The sequence below is a fragment of the Manis pentadactyla genome, chromosome 1 (genome assembly GCF_030020395.1).
Source record: "Manis pentadactyla isolate mManPen7 chromosome 1, mManPen7.hap1, whole genome shotgun sequence".
NCBI classification, from domain to species: Eukaryota; Metazoa; Chordata; class Mammalia; order Pholidota; family Manidae; genus Manis; species Manis pentadactyla.
In genome coordinates, this window is record NC_080019.1 from 16816345 (window position 1) to 16838301 (window position 21957).

A 21957-nucleotide genomic window follows, 5' to 3' on the forward strand; every position below is an offset into this window, starting at 1 on the left:
ACCTTTAAAATTATGCTTGTTTTGCTTCATTCAGCTGTGTAAAGCCAAGTCTAATAACAGAGTCTCATTTTGGAATATTGTCTTGGCTTCTGACACCTAGGATAAAGTAGCAAATACAATATACTGTACTGAGAGCTGGTAGGGACCCATTTGCAAAGAGACCAATGCGTATGGGTGAGTGTGTACAACCCATTGATATTTTCGTTCCTTGCAGGACTGTTTCAAGCCTGGAAGAAATTGTTGAAAAGCAAGGAGACATAATAGTATACCTGAAGCGACACAATGCCCTGCTAAGTAAGAGGTTGTTGGCTTTCACTTCTTCTGACCTGGGCTCTCAGTCACAGAGAAGGTGAAAGGCTCAAGGTCGAGATAGCAATTGCAGAGGAACCCAGAGTAATTTAAGACTGATTACCTGACAAGCTGCCATAGGGAGTTGCAGCTTTTGCCAGGTAACATTTTACAATTTGTATTGGAAACCTGAATTTGGTTCTTAACTTGTGTGGCTATTTAATATGCTTGCGGATAATTTGAAAGGAACTTTGTAGAGCCTTGATAAATTGAGGAGAATATCTGTTTTCCGTGTTTTGAAATTATTTGTTGGTTTATCCAAAGATCAAAGGTATGGTTTAAACATAACCTTGCCAAAACTTCTTCCATGTGACATTAAAACCCTGTAGTAATTTGGCTATTTATAGAGGAAGTCTGACATGATAATCTATTTTAAACAAGGTTTGATCAAATAAGTTATTCCCACTTTTAAATTGATAAAAGAAGACATTATTTCTTGTGATTAATGTTTTTTTTACTCCCAAAGAGCTTTATCATGGACTTTGTATGCTTGTGTGGTATTGGCCTGTGTAGCTTTTATGAACAATTTTCTCATTGTAGGACCAAAGTCTTAGTAGGTGATTTATCCTGCAAACCCCTACAGTTTTCTACTCCAGAAATAAGGAATGAAGATGACTTGGACCAGTATTACACTAACCAGTGATGCTTGTTCCATAGAAGCACCTTCCATCGGCAATAGCTGAAATACTTAGAGAAGACTTCAGAACTTTCTCTATTTCTGCCCTACTTTTAAGAAGTTGCTGTATATTTCAGTATTGACTATACCTTCATTGGATCAATAAGTTCAGTTATAGGAAAGGGATCTTTGTAGCTTTAAGTTTGTCTGAAAAGAAAAAAAAGGGACAGCTTTTTAAGCATTGGATTATACTTAAAAATTATGATGGAAATAAAATGTCAACTTGAATACTGGTATTAAACATAATCTAATTCTCCAGTAAAAGCATTTCTATGAGTAAATGGCATTATTTCCCCAGTTTTCCTAGTTTACCCCTTTAATTTATCAATGTGCTGTTAGCACCTTTACATACTTCCCTAGAAAGACTTTTGGTTGAAAGCTTACAAGGAAGGGAGCAGATAATTTGTGATTTTGTATGTTGGTCATTAACTGAATAATCAACATTAGATTTGAAAGCCCTTAAGCTATACATAACTATCTGGCAAGTGATGTATTCTCTTGGTCACATCCACTATTACTTATGGAGGGCAACCGCCTGTTTCCTTTAGACACAGCCATTGCTGGGGTTTTCAAAAAGTTTTCTAATACAGTAAAGGTGATGGGGTGTCTCCTGCAGGCAAGAAATCCCATGGAATCCCCTGAATGACAACATTCTCAAGCTAAAGGCAAAATTGTATTTTTAAAACTCAGATTGTATCTGTTTCCTGACTTATTCCCCCCTCCCTTCTTTTCTTTGCTTTATTTTTAAAAAGTGTATCTCAAAGGCATTGTCTATTCTGAAAATTCCTTTGCTCTGGAAGAGGCTTTAAAGTTGACCTTCGGTGGCTCACAACCTTGTGAGTTTCCCAGGGGAAATATGAAACCAGCCCCCATAAAGGGAGGCCAGGGAGAGACAAAGAAAGAGGGGCAGGTTTACAAGGAAGGAAACAATATCAGGCTTGTCTTGAGTGGCCACAAAACAAATAGATCTCTGCATCACCCCTCAGAATCTTAAAGTTTATACAGAGGGCTGGGTTCGGTCACCCACACAGTCCACATGTCTCAGCACCACCTTACTGTCAGGGCTGCATCCTGGGAACAGTCCCAGGTGGGAATGGTGGGCAGAACTACATCCCAAGGATGGAGGAGAAAACAAGGAGCCCCCGATTTTGGTCAACCAGTGGTCATATTCTCTGGATGACCTCCTCTAACAGACTTTGGCTGTTTGCCTTTTTAAAGGAAAATACCAGTGATAGATAACTAGTTATTTATTTTTAAATTCAGTTTGTGTCTATAATCATTTCCCAAGGTTTATGAGATGCAGTTTGGTTTACAGAGAAAGGTATAGTCAAGAAGTTAGGAGGAGCAGGTTCTGATATAAAGTCTGTATAACCACCGGCACTCTTCTAAACTCAATAAAGAACATTTCAAAGTATATGTGAAAAGTGAAACTAAGTATCAGAACTAGGAAAACAGAAGAATGAGCAAAGTAATTTAAATGTTAAGCACTCTGTTCACCAGGGACCGTGCACCGTGTGTACAGGAACTGATGAGAGATCCTGACTTGGGAGAAGGAGACTAGCATTTCTAGGCTATATGCTCTGTGAAAGGCTGGCCCAAAGTACTACAGGAGCCCAAGGTGGAGTGCCTAGGACTTTATGGGTAAAGAAGCCAGGGAAACAGCTACAAAAGATCACCAGCACTGTGTATAGCTTGATCAGAAGTGTGAGGCAGGACTTGGAGGGCCTCGGTGCTGTCCGTGCCGAGGGCTGCCTGGAATGGGATCCACAGAAGAGTTTCAGGCAGGGAGGTGACAGCATCAGCCTTCAGGAGGATCAGGCCAAAGTGCCAGACTCTGAACTGGGGCAGGCATAGTAGCATTCTGTCACAAATGTATGTGTGTGTTTGTATGTGTGATATGTATTTCTGTATTGTTAATTTTGAGATTTAATTTCACATGACAATAGCATTGTGATTGATTAAGTTCAAAGCTCATTCTTTTTTAATGGCAATATTGAAAAACAGAAAAAGTTATTTGAGATCCCACTACCGAGGGATTATACAGATGCTGTCGGTTGACCTATACTGTCTCTCCGGTTGTGGGTGTTATCAGGCTATTTAATTCTAGCCCATTTGATGAATAGAAAACAGATATGTCAAATTGCATTTCTTTGAATACTAATGAAATTCTGCATTTTTCTCTGTATTCTTTAGCCTTTTAAAAATCTTTTCTGGCATGTATTTATCAAGTCGTTTGCTAATTCTCCTGGGATAGTCTTCTTTTTTTAACAAACATAATCTTCTTTTCTACATATATATATATACAGATAGTCCTCAGTGTATATTGGTTGGAAATATTTCCTAGTTTGTTTTGGGTTCTTGTGCCATGTTCTCTTCAAACACTGCAGCCTAGATTTTTTCTCCCTCAGCATTGGTGAAAAAGTTCATACAAGTGAATCCCTAAAGCCACATCAGATGTCTTCTTGTGTGGCTTGAGTGACTTGATAGACTTCTATTGGTGCCCCTTTTTCCTTTTCCAGGGATTCAGACCAAAGTCTTCTATGAATCAGGTTAATTCTTTGTCCTTTTTTCATTAGGCATGGTTCCCCAACCCTGGTACTACTGGCCCTTCGGGATGGGTAGTCTTTGTTGTAGGGTGGTTATCTTGTGAATTATAGGATATTTAGTGTTATTTTTGGCCACAAGGATGCCCCTAGCTACCCCTAGTCATGACCAGAAAAAAATATCTCCATACACATGCATTTCATTTCATGTAACCCTTAACATTTAATGGAGAGCTGACCATGTGCCAAGGAGTGTTTTAGGTGCAGGAATACAGGGGCCAGTGAGACAGAGACGGTCCCTGTTCTCATGGAGTCTGTCTGCATTCTCACAATGGCAGGCAGCAGTTGGGAGTAGAGGGAAGATGGTAGTGAACATGGTAGATGAATAAACCATCCATTGGGTTTGGTAAATTTGATTATTCTATAAATTAGACTTCATGGAATAATATTCTTAGGTTAATGACTTACTGAAAAATTTCAACTTCTATGTGTTATAACCATTCAGACAATCAAATGGCAAATGAAATTAATTTTATGTTCTTTGTCCATTTTACAGAAAAAAACTGTTCTTTTGGTGATTTCCCAATTTGATTGGAGATGCTTTTATAAGTCTTGAATATAATATTTCCGTTTGGTAGGCTCTTGAATTCTTAAGGAAACAAACCTTGAATATATGGCAGTCACAGATCATAAAAATATCAAAACATTCCCTAGCTTTCCTGAGGAAAATTGTTGCCTTTGTAAACCAAGGAAGCCTACCTTGAATTCTTCTCGCATTTTCTCTAATCCAGTCTAGCTCTTTACCCAAACTGTCCTTGTCAAGATTACCTGTAACTTCCATGTTGCTTAAGCCAGAGGTGAATGCATGGGTGTCATCTTCCTAACCTATCAGTTGCTTTTGACTCACCAGTCATTCCCTCCATGATTTGTTTTCTTCATTTTGGCTTCCAAGACACCGTCTCCTGGTTTTCTTCTGCCCTCACTGGCTTTTGGTTTTGTCTCCTTCAGACCTTCCTAATTAATGTTGGTGTGCTCCAGGCTCAGCCCCTGGGCTGCCTCTCCACTAACACTAGCTGCCTTGGTCTTACACAGTCTCATAGCTCTGATACAGTCTGCATGCTGGCAACTCCCAAATGTGTGTCTCCAGCCAGGTCTTGAACTCCGGACCCCTCTCAGTCTCCACTTAGATAACTCACGGACATCTCAAATAGTGTGTCCAAAGCCAAGCTATCGTCCGCAGCCTTTTCCGTCTCCATAATGGTAGCATCTCTTCCTCTCACACCCCACATACTATCTAACAGCAAGACCTGCTGGCTTTTCTTTTAAAATCAATCCAGGACCCATCATCTTCACATGAATTCCTGTGCTCCGTGAAAGTCTCTTAAGTGGTTTACTGGCTTCTTTGAGACTGCGGCCTTCCCCACACCCAGCACCTGCTGTCTCCTTACCCTTGCAGAGGTTCAGAATGTGTCACCCCAAAATTGCCACTTTGGCATATCGATTATTTTAATTAAATTTAATAGAGAAACAACCACCACTACCCTTCCACCCCCACATACAGAAAACATCAGTGTTTAATACAGCAGCCAAAGAGATCCTTCCAAAATGTTCATCAGTTCATGCTACCCTGGTGCTTCCTATCTCAGCAGAAACCAGAGTGCTGACAGTGACCTCCAGGGCTCTGGAAGACCTGCTCCACCTCCCGCCCCCACTTATCTCTGCCTGCCCTCCTTTGCTTACTCTGCTTCAGTCATGCTGTTGTTCTGGACTGGGGGGCACATCCTCACCTCAGGCCTTCAGTGCTTGCTATTCCCTCTGCCTGGAGCGATCAGTTCCAGTGAATCCTTTGTCTCCTTCAAGTCTTTGTCAAATGCTGCTTTCTCAGTGAGGCCTGCTCTGACCAGTTTGAGACTGCGGCCTTCCCCACACCCAGTGCTTTCTGTCTCCTTACCCTTGCAGAGGTTCAGAATGTATCACCCCAAAATCGCCACTTTGGCATATCGATTATTTTAATTAAATTTAATTGAGAAACAACTAGTGCAAAATGGAACTCTTACCCTTCTTTTTCTCCATGAAAGCAGGAGATAGATCTCCCTTGTGAGATGTACCCCCTCGTCTACCAGGGGGTGGAAGGCATCCTTATCGTCAGAGATGGAGTTTAGGGCCAAAGAGGCTGTGTAAACAAATCTTGTTCCTTTCTCACCAGTTTGCTACCCAAATGCTATTGTCTTGTCAATTCTTCGCAAATTTATTGTATCTTTGTCTAAAAGGTATAAAGGCTTCCTGCTTTGGTCACTTCACTGAGACTCATCTTTTTATGTGGCTCCCATTCATACAAAAAATTTTTTTTCCTCTAGTTAGTCTGTCTTATGTCAATTTTATTAGACTAGCCAAAGAACCTAGAAGGGAAAAAGGGAAAATTTTTCTGCCTTTACACCATTTGACTTGTTTTCCATTATGCTTATCACCTATGATATTATTTGCTTATTTACTTTGTTTCTCACTCCCCTCACTAGAATGTGATCATATCAGTTTGAGATACAGCCAAGAATTAAAAGTAAAAAAATGTAAAACCATTATCTGGCAAAATACACAAATGCACAAAGACGTGTAAAATCATGGCAATAGTGTTACAATAGTGAAAAATAGGGGAGAGGCAAATATCTCAGCATGATAAGTGGATTTGATAATATATATACTGGAATAGTTTCAAGTGATTAGAAAGTTATCTGTATGTGCTGACATAGATGTATATGTGAAGTAATATATACAAAATTAAGAATAAAACAAACTGTGTAAGAAATGTATTAACAGTGTAAGAGTCAAGCATTCCCATATAAGATTTTCATCTTGAAAAAGAATGCAGAAGAAGTAAGAAACATCAGACTTGTTCCCATTGACATCAGAAACACGACAGGAATGTCCATACTTACTCTTCTGGAGGTTATAAAAAAACATTCAGATGAGAAAAAGAATATGGAGCTATATAGATTGAAAGAGAAAAATAACATTACTATTATTTGTAGATAATATGGCTGAATATGCAGAAAATTCCAAAGAACCTACGGGAAAAACTATTACAAAAAGATAGAGGGAGTAAGAGAATTCAGTAAGGTGGCTAGGTGCATAGTTAATAATAAAAATCTGTTGCTTTATACAACTACTAGTTAGAAGATGCATTTCAAGAAAAAGCCCTATTTATAATAACCGAAAAGATGAAATACCCAGGTCTTTTTGAAGAAAACTTAAAAACACTACTGAAAGTCACAAAAGAAGACTTGAAAAAGATGTCCTCAGAGCCTTGGCATCATGCACATGGCATCAGCCAGTCCCTGAGGAAGGGTTAATGCTAAGGTATCAGGCTTATTATAATAACACCAATCATTAAAACAGCAAGGTACTGTCCATGAAACAAAATAGGTAATGTACAAATAGACCAAAGTGTACATGGGAATGTGGTACATAAAAGGTACCAATTAACACCACCACAGAAAACATAGCTCATTTATGAAGTGGTATTAAGACAACTAAATAAATCACCAGGAGAAATTAGGTTTCTGAAAGGATTTCAGTCTAAGATGGAAAGGGAGGTTATGAAATGGAGAAATCTCACAAATGTGCCCTCAGAAGAACAGAATTTAAGAAATGAGAAATCTGATTTCCTTTAAATGCCTGGCTGATAGACCAAGACTTACCTCCTGACCAATGAGATCCCGCCAAGACTCTCTTTCCACCCTGCAGGCAGTGAACTTACTGCTGGGCTCTGGCTAGACGTCCCCTGTGTTGTGCTCCTTGCCCATAACCACAGCCCACCCCAGACTCTCAATGGACCTGGTTGAAGCTTGCTACAGCCTGTCTCCTGAATCGCAATTCCTCTGCTTTTCCCAAATAAACTCAATTTCTTGTAATTTGAGCTTGTCTCAGTTTACCTTTTCATTTAGGTTGACAGGTTATATTTCTACCTTGCAATTCATATCTACTATATTCTAGTGGATTCAGAGATTTTACAATTTAAAATGAAACTTGAAGTATTAGAAATAAATAAGGGGACAGGTTTTCAATCATTTGAGAGGGAAGGAACTCTTATAAGATTGGCATAGAAGCCATAAATGAAAAGCATAATATATTTAACTGCATAAAAATTAAAATCTTCCCTTGGCAAAATTTCCCCTTATAAGATGAGTAAGATGAAAGTTATAAGACAAATAAGAAACTTGGTAAAAAATATTTACAAGTCAGGTGACAGACTGTGATACTGTTACTGTGATTAATAATAAATATATTTGGCACAAACTTCTAAAACTTTTAGAATTTCCTAACCAGTAAAAGTAATGGGAAAATCTTCTGTTACAATATTTGGTTCCAGAAAATACCTGCAGAGCCATAGAAATAAAAGAAGCCGTGTTGTTATTCATCATGAGCCCCTTTTAACCACACTTAAGTTTTATTTTTTTATTAAAGTGTCATTACTACACAATCTTATGTTGGTTTCAAATGTATATCACAGTGGTTCAACAGTCCCCATGATCAACTTATATTGTGATTGTGAATTATGTACCTTTTTTGTCCTCCTCTCTACACCCTCCCCAAGCCTTCCTCCTTCGTAATCACTAGTCCCTTCTCAGTGTCTCTCTAGGTCCATCCATGTTGTAAATGGGAGGATTTATTTATATGGGTGAATAATATTTCGTTGTGTATATGTACCACATCTTCTTTATCCATTCATCTACTGATGGACACATAGGTTGCTTCCATACCTTGGCTATTGCAAATAGTGCGGTGATAAACAGGGGTGCAGATATCTTTTTGAGTCTGAGATGTTGTTTTCTTTGGGTGAATTCCTAGAAGTGGAACTACTGGGTCAAATGGTATTGCTATTTTTAGTTTTTTGGGGACCCTCCATATTTCTTTCCACAACGGTTGCACCAATTTACATTCCCACCAACAGTGTAGGAGGGTTCCCATTTCTCTACATCCTCCCCAGCATTTGTTATGTCTTATCTTTTGGATAGTGGCCATTCTAACTGATGTGAGGTCATATCTCATTGTATTTTTAATTTGCATCTCCCTGATGATTAGTGATGTGGAGTATCTTTTCATGTGCCTGTTGGCCATTTGTATTTCTTCTTTGGAGAAATGTCTATTCAGATCTTCCACCCATTTTTTAATCAGGTTATCTTTTTCTGGGTGTTAATCATATGAGTTCTTCATGTATTTTGGATGTTAACCCTTATCAGGTGAGTCATTTATGAATATATTCTCCCATACTGTAAATTGCCTTTTTGTTCTGCTGATGGTGTCTTTTGCTGTACAGAAGCTTTTTAGTTTGTTGTAGTCCCATTTGTTCGTTTTTTTTCCCTTGCCTGAGGAGACAGGTCCAGGAAAAAATTGCTCATGCTTATATTCAAGAAATTTTTGCCAGTGTTTTCTTTTAAGAGTCTTATGATTTCATGACTTATATTCAGGTCTGTGATCCATTTTGAGTTTACTTTGTGTATGGAGTTAGACAATAATCAAATATCATTCTCTTATATATAACTGCCCAGTTTTGCCAACACCAGTTGTTGAAGAGGCTGTATTTTCCCCATTGTGTATTTATGGCTCCTTTAATATATATTAATTGACTATATATGTGTGGGTTTATATCTGGGCTCTCTATTCTGTTCTGTTGATCTATGGGTCTTTTCTTATGCTAGTATCAAATTGTTTGATTATTGTGGTTTTGTAGTAGAGCTTGAAGTCAGGGAGAATAATACCTCCAGCTTTCTTCTTCTTTCTCAGGATTGCTTTGGCCATTTGGGGTCTTTTGTGATTCCATATGAATTTAGAACTATTTGTTCTATTTCATTGGAGAATGCTGTTGGTATTTTGATAGGGATTGCATTGAATCTGTAAATTGCTTTAGGCAGGATGGCCATTTTGACAATATTAGTGCTTCCTATCCATGAGCACAGAATAGATTTCCATTTATTGGTGTCTTCTTTAATTTCTATAATGGATGTCTTAGAGTTTTCAGAGTAAGACCTTTCACATCCTTGGTTAGGTTTTTTCCTTGGTATTTTATTATTTTTGATGCAATTGTAAATGGAGTTGTTTTCCTGATTTCTCTTTCTGCTAGTTTGTTGTTAGTATATAGGAATGTGACAGATTTCTGTGTATTAATTTTGTATCTTACAACTTAACTGAATTCAGTTATTAGTAGTTTTTTGTTAGATTCTTTAGGGTTTTCTGTGTATAATATCATGTCATCGGCAAATAATGACAGTTTAACTTCTTTGTTACCAATTTGGATGCCTTTTATTTCTTTGTGTTGTCTGATTGCTGTGGCTAGGACCTCCAGTACTATGTTGAATAGAAGTGGTGAGAATGGGCATCTTTGTCTTCTTCCTGGTCTTAGAAGAAAAGCTTTCAGCTTTTCACTCTTAAGTACAATGTAGGCTATGGGTTGTCATATGTGGGCTTTATTATGTTGAGGTACTTGCCCTCTATACCCATTTTGTTGAGAGTTTTTATCATGAATGGATGTTGAGTTTTGTCAAATGCTTTTTCAGCATCTATTTTTATCCCTTTTGTTAATGTGGTGTATGACATTGATTGATTCATGAATATTGTACTGTCCTTGCATCCCTGGAATAAATCCCACTTGGTGATGATTGATGATCTTTTTGATGTACTTTTGAATTTGTTTTGCTAATATTTTGTTGAGGAATTTTTCATGTATGTTCATTAGGGATATTGGTCTGTAATTTTCTTTTTTTGTGGTGTCTTTGTCTTGTTTTGGTATTAGAGTGATGCTGGCCTCATAGAATGAGTTTGGAAGTTTTCCCTCCTTTTCTGCTCTTTGGAGTACTTTAAGAAGCATGGGTATTAGTTCTTCTTTAAATGTTTGATAGAATTCAGCTGTGAAGCCATCTGGACGTGTCTTTTGTTTTTGGGGTGTTTTTTGAATAGCAGTTCAATTTCATTGCTGGTAATTGATCTGTTCAGATTTTCTGTTTATTCCTGGAACTTTTCTGTTTATTCTAGGAACTTTTCCATTTCTTCTAGGTTGTGCAGTTTGTTAGCATATAATTTTTCATAGTATTCTCTAATAATTCTTTGTATTTCTGTGTTATCCTTTGTGATAATTTCTTCTTCATTTCTCATTCTGTTTGTTTACATTCTCTTTTTTTCTTGGTAAGTCTTGCTGGGGTTTATCCGTTTTGTTTAATTTTTCAAAAAACCAGCTTTTGGTTTTGTCGATTTTTTCTATTGTTTATTTTTCTCTATTTTACTTATTTCTGCACTGGTGGTTATTATGTCCCTCCTTCTACTGACTTTGAGTTTCATTTGTTCTTCTTTTCCTAGCTTCTTTAAGTATGATTTTAGACTGTTAATTTGGGATTGTTTGTTTCTTGAGGTAAGCCTGTACTACTGTGCACTCTCCTCTTAGAACTGCCTTTGCCTCCTCCCAAAGATTTTGGGTTGTTGTGTTTTTGTTTTCATTTGTCTCCATGTATTGCTTGGTTTCTGTTTTAACTTTTTCATTGATCCATTGATAATTTAGAAGCATATTATTTATTCTCCATGTATTTGAAGGCTTTTTCATTTTTTTGGGGTAACTTATTTCTAATTTTATACCATTGTGATCTCAGAAGCTGCTTGATATAATTTCAGTATTTTTGAATTTATTGAGGCTCTTCTTGTGGCCTATTATGTGATCTATTATGGAGAATGTTCCATGTACACTTAAGAAAAATGTGTACACTGCTGCTTTTGGGTGGAGTGTTCTGTAGATGTCTGTTAAATTTGTTTGATCTAATGTATTGTTCAGTGTCTCTGTGTCCTTGTTTATTTTCTGTCTGGTTGGTCTATTGATGTGAGTGGTGTGTTAAAGTCTCCTAAAATGAATGTGTTGAATCTGTTTCCCCCTTTAATTCTTAGTATTTGTTTTACATATTTAGGTGCTCCTGTGTTGGGTGCATAGATGTTTATTATGGTTATACCTTCTTGTTGGACTGATCCCTTTATCATTATGTAATATCCTTCTTTGTCTTTTGTTACTTTCTTTGTTTGAAATTAATTTTGTCTGATATAAATACTGCTAATCCTGCTTTTTTCTCCCTATTATTTGCATGGAATATCTTTTTCCATACTTTCACTCTTGGTCTGTGTATGTCTTTGGTTCTGAAATGAGTCTCCTATAGGCAGCATATAGATGGGTCTTGCTTCTTTATCCATTCTGTCACTCTATGTCTTTTGATTGGTGCATTCAGTCCATTTACATTAAGCTGATTATTGATAGATATTATGTGCATACTGCCATTTTCTTAGTTGTTTTCTGGCTGTTATTTTAATAGTTCCTCTCTTTATACTCTTCTCTTGTTATTGATGGTTTTCTTTGGTGTTATAGGACTTCTATGTTTTTATTCATTTATCTATTTGTTTACTTATTTATTATTTATTTAGTGCCTGTGTGTATTTATTGTAGGCTCTAATCTTGTGGTTACCAAAGGTTCAATGATAGATTCCTTACTGTATAATAGTCTGCCTTAAATTGCTGATTACTCTATTTCAAACACAATCTCAAAGTACTTTTTTTCCTTCTTCCTCCCACTTTTTTCATATTAGATGTCATAATCTGCACTTTTTGTGTGTCCCTTGACTGATAATCTATGTAGTTTATTTTGGTTGTTTTGTTTTGTTTTAATTTCATACTTTTTTGGTAGGTAGTTGGCCTACTATTTTCACTCTGAGCTTATTTTCACTGGTGAAAGCTATTTAGCCTTAGGGACATTTCCATTTACAGAAGTCTCTAATATATCCTGTAGTGCTGATTTAGTGGTGGTGAATTCCTTCAACTTTTCTTTTTCTGGAAATTGCTTAATCCCTGCTTTAAATTTAAATGATAATCTTGCTGCATAGAGGGTTCTTGGTTGGAGGTCCTTCTTTTTCATTATGTTAAATATATCATGCCACTTCTTTCTGGCCTCTAGAGTTCCTGCTGAGAAGTCTGCTGTTAGCCTGATGGGCTTTTCTTTATAAGTAGTATTTTATCTTTTTCTGGCTATCAGCACTCTCTCCTTATCCTTGATCTTTGCCATTTTAATATTTGTCTTGGTGTTGTTTTGCTGAAGTTCCTTTTGTTACGAGCTCTCTGCACTTTCATGACTTGAGTGTCTATTTTCTTCCCCAGATTGGGGAAGTTTTCAACAATTATTTCCTTGAAGAGACTTTCTATCCCTTTGTTTTTCTCTTCTCCTTCTGGTGTCCCTATTATGCAAATATTGTTTCATTTGGATTGGTCACATAGCTTTTATCATTCTTCAATTTGTAAAGATCCTTTTTTTCTCTCTGTTCCTCAGCTTCTTTGTTTTCCTGTTCTTTAATTTCCATTTTATTTGCCATCTTCTCTACATGTTCTAATCTACTTTTAAATACCTCCATTGTATGTTTCATTTCAGATACTGTATTCTTCATCTCTGAGTGCCTCTTTCTCAGGTCTTCTGTCTATGTTGAAATCCTCCCTGAGATCTCAAATATCTTTCTGTAAATCTGATTATGTTTATGACCTTTATTTTGAAATCTTTGTCAGGAAGATTGGTGATCTCTGTTTCATTTAGCCATCTGAGTTTCTGTCCTGTTGTTTTGTTTGGATCATTTTCCTCTGCCAACTCATTTTGTCAGGGATTCTGTGTTTCTTCCTTTATATTAGATTTCTCTGCTATGCTTTCTGGTCTAAAGAGTAATAGCTTTATGAAAGTGTGCTATGGTGCCCAAAAGCTCAATATTCTTTACTCTTTAGTGCCTGGTTCTATTTTTCAGGGGCCTCAGATTTTGGTGTGCAGTGGACGGGACATTTTTATTTCTGTGCTGGCTGTTTGCTGTAGCTGCCACCTTTGTGACCATCTCAGGAGACTGTTGTGCTTGCTGTGGGAGGGGCTGCCCTCTGCCTAGCCTGCAGCAGTGGTGGGGCTGCAGGTATAATGGGGTGGGTGGGCCAATATGCAGCTCTGCTTGAGGCAGAACTGGGCCTGGACACCCACAGGGAGGAAGGAGACTCTGGGGCTGCCTCCCGCAGGCACCTCCCCAGTTGTGCTGAAACAGAGCCATGGAAGCTGGGAGCATCTCCCACTGCTTGCCAGGCTGAAAAGTCCAAGGCTGCTGCTGGGCCAAGCAGTGCATACAGGGAGGAGCCTCGGGGCTGAGCTGCCAGCAAGGGGGATGGAGTGTTTGTGACCTCTGAGAGTTCCAGGTCTGTTGGGCCGAGGAAGGAGGGGTCGGTATCCTCCACTTGCACTTTCTCCTTGGGAGAGATTTCTGTCCAACCCTTGCCCCTCTGCCCCTGTCCCACTGTTGGCAAGTCTTTCAATCGACTGCCTCTGCTCTGGCTCTCAGGACCGGCAGAGTGCACCTGTCCTTAATGGCTGGAGTCATGACCTCCCAGAGTGTTCCACCTGTCTCCAGTTTCCTTCCCCGCCAATCACCAGAAATCAATATAATGTTGGTCCATGATCCTGGGGCAGATCTCCAGGGCCACATGTGCAGCACTCCTGGGCTCCTGCTCTCTCCCTCTTCTGGACCTCTTTCTCCTGCCTGTAGGCTGGTGTGGGGATAGGGTTGGGTCCCACTCTCGATCTTGGGTCTGCCACTTTACCCTTTTCTGTGTGGTCTTCTCTTCTTCCTCAGGTGTAGGTGCTCTGTTCTGCAGTCTTCAGATTGTTTTCAGATTTAATTGTATTTGTGCTGTCTTTTATGTGTTTTGGGGAGAACGTTTCCACTTTGCCTTCCTATTCTGCCATCTTTTTCCAGTCTCTCCACCATACCTAAGTTTTATGTTAATGAGGTGACTTGGAAAGTTTCTAAGGATGGGGGCTGGTTGCCTGGAAAATTTAACCATGAGGTTAGAGGGTTAGAATTTACAACATCCAGGGAGAAGAGAGGGGCTAGAGGTTAAATCAGTCCCCAGTGACTAATGATTTAATCAATCATGCCTCTATAATGAAGTCTCCTTTAAAAAAAAAAGATGGGATTCAGAGAGCCTCCAGGTGTGTTTGGTGCACAGTTGAATATGGGGAGATGTTGGTATACCTATAGAGGGCATGGAAGCTCTGTGACCCTTCACCATACCTTGTCTCATACATCTCTTCCATCTACCTGTTCCTGAGTTATAAAAATGGTAATTGAGTAAGTGAAATGCTTTCCTGAGTTCTATGCTACTCTAGGAAATTAAACCCAAGGAGGGGTGGTGGGAAGCACTGGTAACAGCCTGTGCTTGTGGTTGGCTTTTGAACTGTGTGGGGAGGTAGCCGTGGCACACAGTTAGCCTGTGGGAACTGACACTCTTTCCCAGGAGATGGTTTCAGAAGGGTTAAATTGTAGATCACCAGCTAATGTTGCAGAATTGTTTGATGTGTGCAAAACCCACACATTGTCTGACATCACAAGTGAATTGGTGCTGTAGTGGAGTATTGATAGCAGAGGAGAAACACAGGGACAAGAGTCTGTCTCTTACACAGACCAAGAGCAAAATTCTCTGATATAAAAGTTCCTATAAATCCTAAGAAAAAGGTAATTGCTGCCAAAATGGCCAAGAATGTGAGCACAGTTGCTAGAGGAGGACACACATGCTTCATGAGCCCTGAGAAGATGATAAGCCCCAGTCATGGGAGAAGTACGGGTTGCCTGATATTGAGTGTAACCCATGTAGGTAACAGTACAGACACTGTGTGAGTAAGGGCTTGGTAGCTCTCATGTCCCTCAGGGCTTGGAGACAGATGGCCCCCAGCGGAGGCAAATTCAGTCACAAGCACAAGACCTTTGACAGCCAGGAATTTATCCAAGGGATATATTCTCACTTACGATGAAGCATTAATTGCGTGATTTGTAACAGCCAAGATGAGAATACAAATTAAGTGTCTAATTAGTAGAGGATTGGTTAACACCATCAAAAAGAAAAGGCAGCTGATTGGAAAAAGATGGCATGAAAAGTGAGACAGAAATCTCCTCACAAAACCACATATAATATGAAAATATAGCAAATACACCTAATCCTGAAAGAGCGACAGAAGACTACGACGGACTGCCTACATCTGGGGAAAAGAGAAGATCTCATGGAAAAGGATGAAGAAGGAAAGCCATGATCTGGTGGGATTCAAGCCATACTCCCACCCCAGCTCACCAGTGGGAGGAAGAGAAATGAAGTGGGAAGCGGGTGGAGGCCTAAGACTACTGAACTTTCATCCCTGGAGATCTGTTCTGGGAGCAGGAACCTACATTACATGGTGCTCTAGAGATTAATGGGGTTGGAAAACTAGATGGGCAGAATATTTGCAGAGACGGAGATTCCAGCCCTTGTGAAGAACAAATACCCAAACTGGCCACTCTGGGATGGAAGAAAGGTGGGCAGTCTGAGAGACTTCCTAACAGCGAGAGGGCTGCTAAAGGGGCAAGGATTGCACAGAGCTTGCTGCTCAGGAGAAAGTTCAGGTGGACAAAATTGTCCTGGTACACTCAACCTGGCAGGTTTGGAACTTCTGGGAGCTTCAGGTGCTCCATCCCCCTGGCTGGCAACACAGTCCCAAGGCCCCCCACCGTGATAAGCAGCCTGCCATTACTTCCTCCCAGCCATCACCGGCTCACAAACCTGCTGTCCCCACTATTGCACCAGGCCAGGCAGAGGGTGGCCCATCTACGGCATCTACAGGGGCATAGCATAAGGGCTGCTCCCTGCTATGGAGGCCAGCACTGCAGACAGGAAACAGGAAAGGAGCTCTTTCCTCCCGGCAGGCAACAGCACCACTCACCTGCGATCCCTGCCATCACTCCAGGTGCTGAGCAGCTCAAGAGAGTAGAGCTTCTGGGCACTAGAGGGCGCTGTCTACACAAAGTTGTTATTCCACATTATTCATTACAAATATGAAACGTCAGAAGAACCTGGTGCAAACAAAAGTCCCACAAACACCAGGCAGAGGGCCAACTGAAACTGAAATCACCAATCTTCCTGAGAAAGATTTAAAAATAAAAATCATAAACATGCTCACGGAGCTACAGAAAATATTCAAGAACTCAAGGAGGGATTCAAAAAAGAGATAGAAATTTTGAAAAATACAGTATCTAAAATGAAACTTAACAAATGGAGAGATTTAAAAGCAGATTAGATGAAGTAGAGGAGATGGTAAATGAAATAGAAATTAGAGAACAGGAATACAAAGAAGCTGAGGCACAGAGCAGAAAAGGATCTCTATGAATGAAAGAATATTAAGAGAACAGTATGACCAATCCAAATGTAACAATATTCACATTATAGGGATACCAGAAGAAGAGAGAGAAAAAGGGATAGAAAGTGTCTTTGAGGAGGTATTTGCTGAAAACTTCCCCAATTTGGGGAAGGAGATAGTCTCTCAGGTCATGGAAGTACACAGATCTCCCAACAAAAGGGATCCAAGGAAGGCAACACCAAGACATAATAATTAAAATGACAAAGATCAAGGACAAGGACAGAGTATTAAAAGCAGCCAGAAAGAGAAAAAAGATCACATACAAAGGGAAAATCATCAGGTTATCATCAAACTTCTCAGCAGAAACTTTACAGGCCTGAAGGGAGTGGCATGATGTATTTAATGCAATGAAACAGAAGGGCCTTGAACCAAGAACACTCTAACTGCCAAGATTATCATATAAGTTTGAAGCACTGATTAAACAATTTCCAGATAAGCAAAAGTTGAGGGAATTTACCTCCCACAAACCATCTCTACAGTGTATTTTAGAGGGACTGCTGTAGATGGAAGTGCTCCTGAGGCTAAATAGCTGTCACCAGAGAAAATGAAACCACAGTAAATGAAGTAGATCAATAAATTACTAAGAAAATGCAAAATTATGTCAACTACCCCAAAAGTCAGTCAGCTGGATGCACAGAGAGTACTGAATAAGACACGCAATATATAAAGAGTAGAGGAGGAAGAAAAAGAAGGGAGGAAAAAAAGAAAGAACCTTTAGATTGTGTTTGAAATGGCATACTAGGTGAGTTAAGTTAGACTGTTAGATAGTAAAGAAGCTGCCCTTGAACCATTGGTAACCACAAATCTAAAGCCTGCAATGACAATAAGTACATATCTATCAATAATCACCCTAAATGTAAATGGTATGAATGCACCAATCAAAAGACATAGAGTCACTGAATGGATAAAAAGCAAGACCCATCTGTATGCTGCCTACAAGAGACTCACTTCAAGCCCAAAGACATACATGGACTAAAAGTGAAGGGATGAAAAAAGATAGTTCATGCAAATAATAGGGAGAAAAAAGCAGGAGTTGCAGTACTTTATCTGACAAAATAGACTTCAAAACAAAGTAACAAGAGACAAAGAAGGACATTTCATAATGATAAGTGGATCAGTCCACCAAGAGGATATAACCTTTATAAATATCTATGTACCCAACATAGGAGCACCTACATATGTGAAACAAATACTAACAGAATTAAACGGGGAAATAGAATGCAATGCATTCATTTTAGGAGACTTCAACACATCACTCACTCCAAAGAGCAGATCAACCAGACAGAAAATAAGTAAGGAGACAGAGGCACTGAACAACACATTAGAACAGATGGACCTAACAGACATCTACAGAACACTCAACCCAAAAGCAGCAGAATCCACATTCTTCTCAGGTGCACATGGAACATTTTTGAGAATAGATCATATACTAGGCCACAAAAAGAGCCTCACTAAATTCAGAATGATTGAAATTTTGCCAACCACCTTCTCAGACCACAAAGGTATGAAACTAGAAATAAATTATGCAAAAAAAACAAAAAAGCCCACAAACACACGGCGGCTTAACAACATGCTCCTAAATAATCAATGGATCACTGACCAAATAAAAACAGATCAAGCAATATATGGAGACAAATGAAAACTATACCTCAACCCTGCAAAATCTGTGGAAAGTAGCGAAGGCCATGCTAAGAGGAAAGTATATTGCAATACAGGCTTACTTCAGGAAAGAAGAACAATCCCAAATTAACAGTCTAAACTTGCAATTAATGAAACTAGAAAAAGAACAACAAATGAGGCACAAAGTTGGTAGAAGGAGGAACATAATAAAGATCAGAGCAGAAATAAATAAAATTGAGAAGAATAGAACAATAGAATCAATGAAAGCAGGAGCTGGTTCTTTGAGAAAATGAACAAAATAAATAACCCCCTAGCCTAGATTTATCAAGAAAAAAAGAGAGTCTACACACATAAACAGAATCAGAAATGAGAAAGAAAAAAATCACTGTAGACACCACAGAAATACAAAGAATTATCAGAGAATACTATGAAAAATTATATGCTAACAAATTGGATAACCTAGAAGAAATGGACAACTTTCTACAAAAATACAACCTTCTAAGACTGACCCAGGAAGAAACAGAAAATCTGAACAGACCAGTTTCCAGCAACAAATTGAACTAGTAATCAAAAAATTACACCTAGGAACAAAACCTCTGGTCTGCACTGTTGAATTTTATCAAGACCTAATACCCATCCTCCTTAAAGTTTTCCAAAAAGTAGAAGAGAAGGGAATACTTCCAGTCATTACTTGAGACCAGCATCACTCTAATACCAAAACCAGGCAAGGACACCACAAAAAAAAAGAAAATTACCTATATCTCTGATGAACATAGATGTAGTACTCAACAAAACATTAGCAAACTGAATTCACAAATGCAACAAATATATCATCCATCATGATCAAGTAGGATACCAGGGATGCAACCTTGGTACAAAATTTGAAAATCTATCAGCATCATCCACCACATCAACAAAACAAGGACAAAAATCACATCATCACCTCCATAGATGCTGAAAAAGCATTTGACAAAATTAAACATTCATTCATGATAAAAACTCTCAACAAAATGGTTATAGAAAGTACCTCAATATAATAAACAAATATAATAAAGGCCATCTATGACAAACCCACAGCCAACATATTCAACAGTGAAAAGCTAAAAACTTTTCTTTTAAGATCGGAAACAAGACAAGGAATCCCACTGTCTCCACTTTTATTCAACATAGTACTGGAGGTCCTAGCCATGGTAATCAGACAACACAAAGAAATAAAAGCATCCAGATTGGTAAGGAAGAAGTTAAACTGTCACTGTTTGCAGATGACATGATATTGTACATAAAAACCCTAAAGAATCCACCCCAAAACTACTAGAACCAATAGGTGAATTCAGCAAAGTTGCACAATACAAAATCAACACACAGAAATCTGTTGCTTTCCAATATACAAATGGTGATCTAGAAGAAAGAGAAATCAGGAAAATAATTCCATTCACAATTGCATCAAAAAAATAAAATACTGAGGAATAAATCTAACAAGGAGGTGAAACACCTATACCCTGAAAAGTACAAGACACTCATGGGAGGAATTAAAGAAGACACCAATAAATGTAAATACATCCCATGCTCATGGATAGGAAGAATTAATATTGTCAAAACGGCTATCCTGCCTAAAGCAATTTACAGATTTAGTGCAATCCCTATAAAAATGCCAACAGCATTCTTCAACGAACTAGAACAAATAGTTCTAAAATTCATATAAAACCACAGAAGACCCTGAATAGCCGAAGTAAACCTGACAATGATGAATAAAGCTGGGGGAATTACACTTCCTGTCTTCAAGTTCTACTACAAAACCACAAGTAATCAAGACAATTTGATGCTGGCACAAGAACAGACCCATAGAACAGTGGACCTGAATAGAGAGCCCAGATATAAACCCACACATATATGGTCAATTAATGTACAATAAAGGAGCCATGAATATACAATCGGGAAATGACAGCCTCTTCAACAACTGGTGTTGGACAGCTACATGTAAGAGAATGATACTGGACTATTGTCTAACTCCATACACAAAAGTAAACTCAAAATGGACCAAAGACTGGAATGTGGGTCATGAAACCATAAAACTTAGAAGAAAACATAGGCAAAAATCTCTTGAATATAAACATAAGCAGCTTTCTTCTGAACACACCCCCTTAGGCAAGAGAAATGGGACTACATCAAACTAAAGCTTCTGTACAGCAAAGAACACCATCAGAAGAACAAAAGGCCTCCTATGGTATGGGAGAATATATTCATAAATGACATGTCTGACAAGGGGTTAACATCTAAAATATATAAAGAACTCATATGCCTCAACACCAAAAAAGCAAATAACCCGATTAAAAAATGGGCACAAGATATGAACAGACACTTCTCCAAAGAAGAAACTCAGATGGCCAACAGGCACATGAATTGACACTCTACATTGCTAATTATTAGGGAAATGCAAAGTAATACCACAGTGACATATCACCTCACACCAGTTAGGATGGCCAACATCCCAAAGATGAAGAGCACAAATGCTGGTGAGGATGCAGAGAAAGGGGAACCCTCCTACACTGCTGGTGGGAATGTAAATTAGTTTAACCATTGTGGAAAGCAATATGGCTGTTCCTCCAAAAACTAAAAATAGAAATACCATTTGACTCAGGAATTCTACTCCTAGGAATTTACCCTAGAAAACAAAATCCCTGATTCAAAAAGACATATGCACCCCTATGTTTATCAGAGCACTATTTACAATAGCCAAGACATGGAAGCAACCTAAGTGTCCATCAATAGAGGAATGGATAAGAAGATGTGGTGCCTATACACAATGGAATATTACTCAGCCATAAGAAGAAAACAAATCCCACCATTTGCAACAACATGGATGGAGCTAGAGAGTATTATGTTCAGTGAAATAAGCCAGGTGGATAAAGACAAGTACCAAACAATTTCCATCATTTGTGAAGTATAACAACAAAGCAAAACTGAAAGAACAAAACAGCAGCAGACTCACAGATTCCAAGAAGGGACTAGCGGTTACCAAAGGGAAAGAGGTGGGAAAGTGGGTCAAGAGGGAGGGAGGGAGAAGGGGATTGAAGGGCATTATTACTGGCACACATGGTGTGTGTGGGGTCACAGGGAAGACAGTACAGCACGGAGAAGACAAGTAGTGACTCTGTGCCTTCTTACTACGCTGAGGGACAGTGACTGCAACGGGGTGGGGTAGGGTCTTGAATGGGTGTGTGTGTAGTAACCACAATATCTTTTATGTGAAACCTACGTAAGAGTGTGTATCAATGGTACCTTAATAAAAAAGGAAAGTCAGCTTTCTTCAGTTAATGAAGTTTCTCATGTGAAATTTGCATTTCACCAATGGCTAGGATGTTGAGCATCTTTTCATGTGCTTATTTGCCATCTTTCTTCTTTGATAAAATGTCTGTTTTAATCATTTATCCATTTTTATTGGGTTGTTTGCTTTCTTATTGTTGATTCTCAAGAGTTCTTTATATATTTGGACATGCCCCTCACCTGAGCC

The 21957-nt window shown here is 38.8% G+C and overlaps 1 protein-coding gene across 3 annotated transcripts in view; it reads left to right on the forward strand.

The window, feature by feature from the left end:
* Positions 1-21957, forward strand: part of TMEM192 (transmembrane protein 192) — a 94325-nt gene that overhangs the window by 21142 nt on the left and 51226 nt on the right. Inside the window, exons 6-7 of one of the 3 annotated variants that reach the window (XR_005025564.2) lie at positions 215-449; positions 889-7480. Coding sequence is in view for 1 of the 3 variants with exons in the window: in XM_036889063.2 (XP_036744958.2) it covers positions 215-353 (139 nt within the window). In the remaining 2 variants the exon portion in view is untranslated. Of the gene's footprint in view, positions 1-214; positions 7481-21957 lie in introns of those variants that run through there. The other 2 variants (XR_008993609.1, XM_036889063.2) reach the window with 2 other exon arrangements.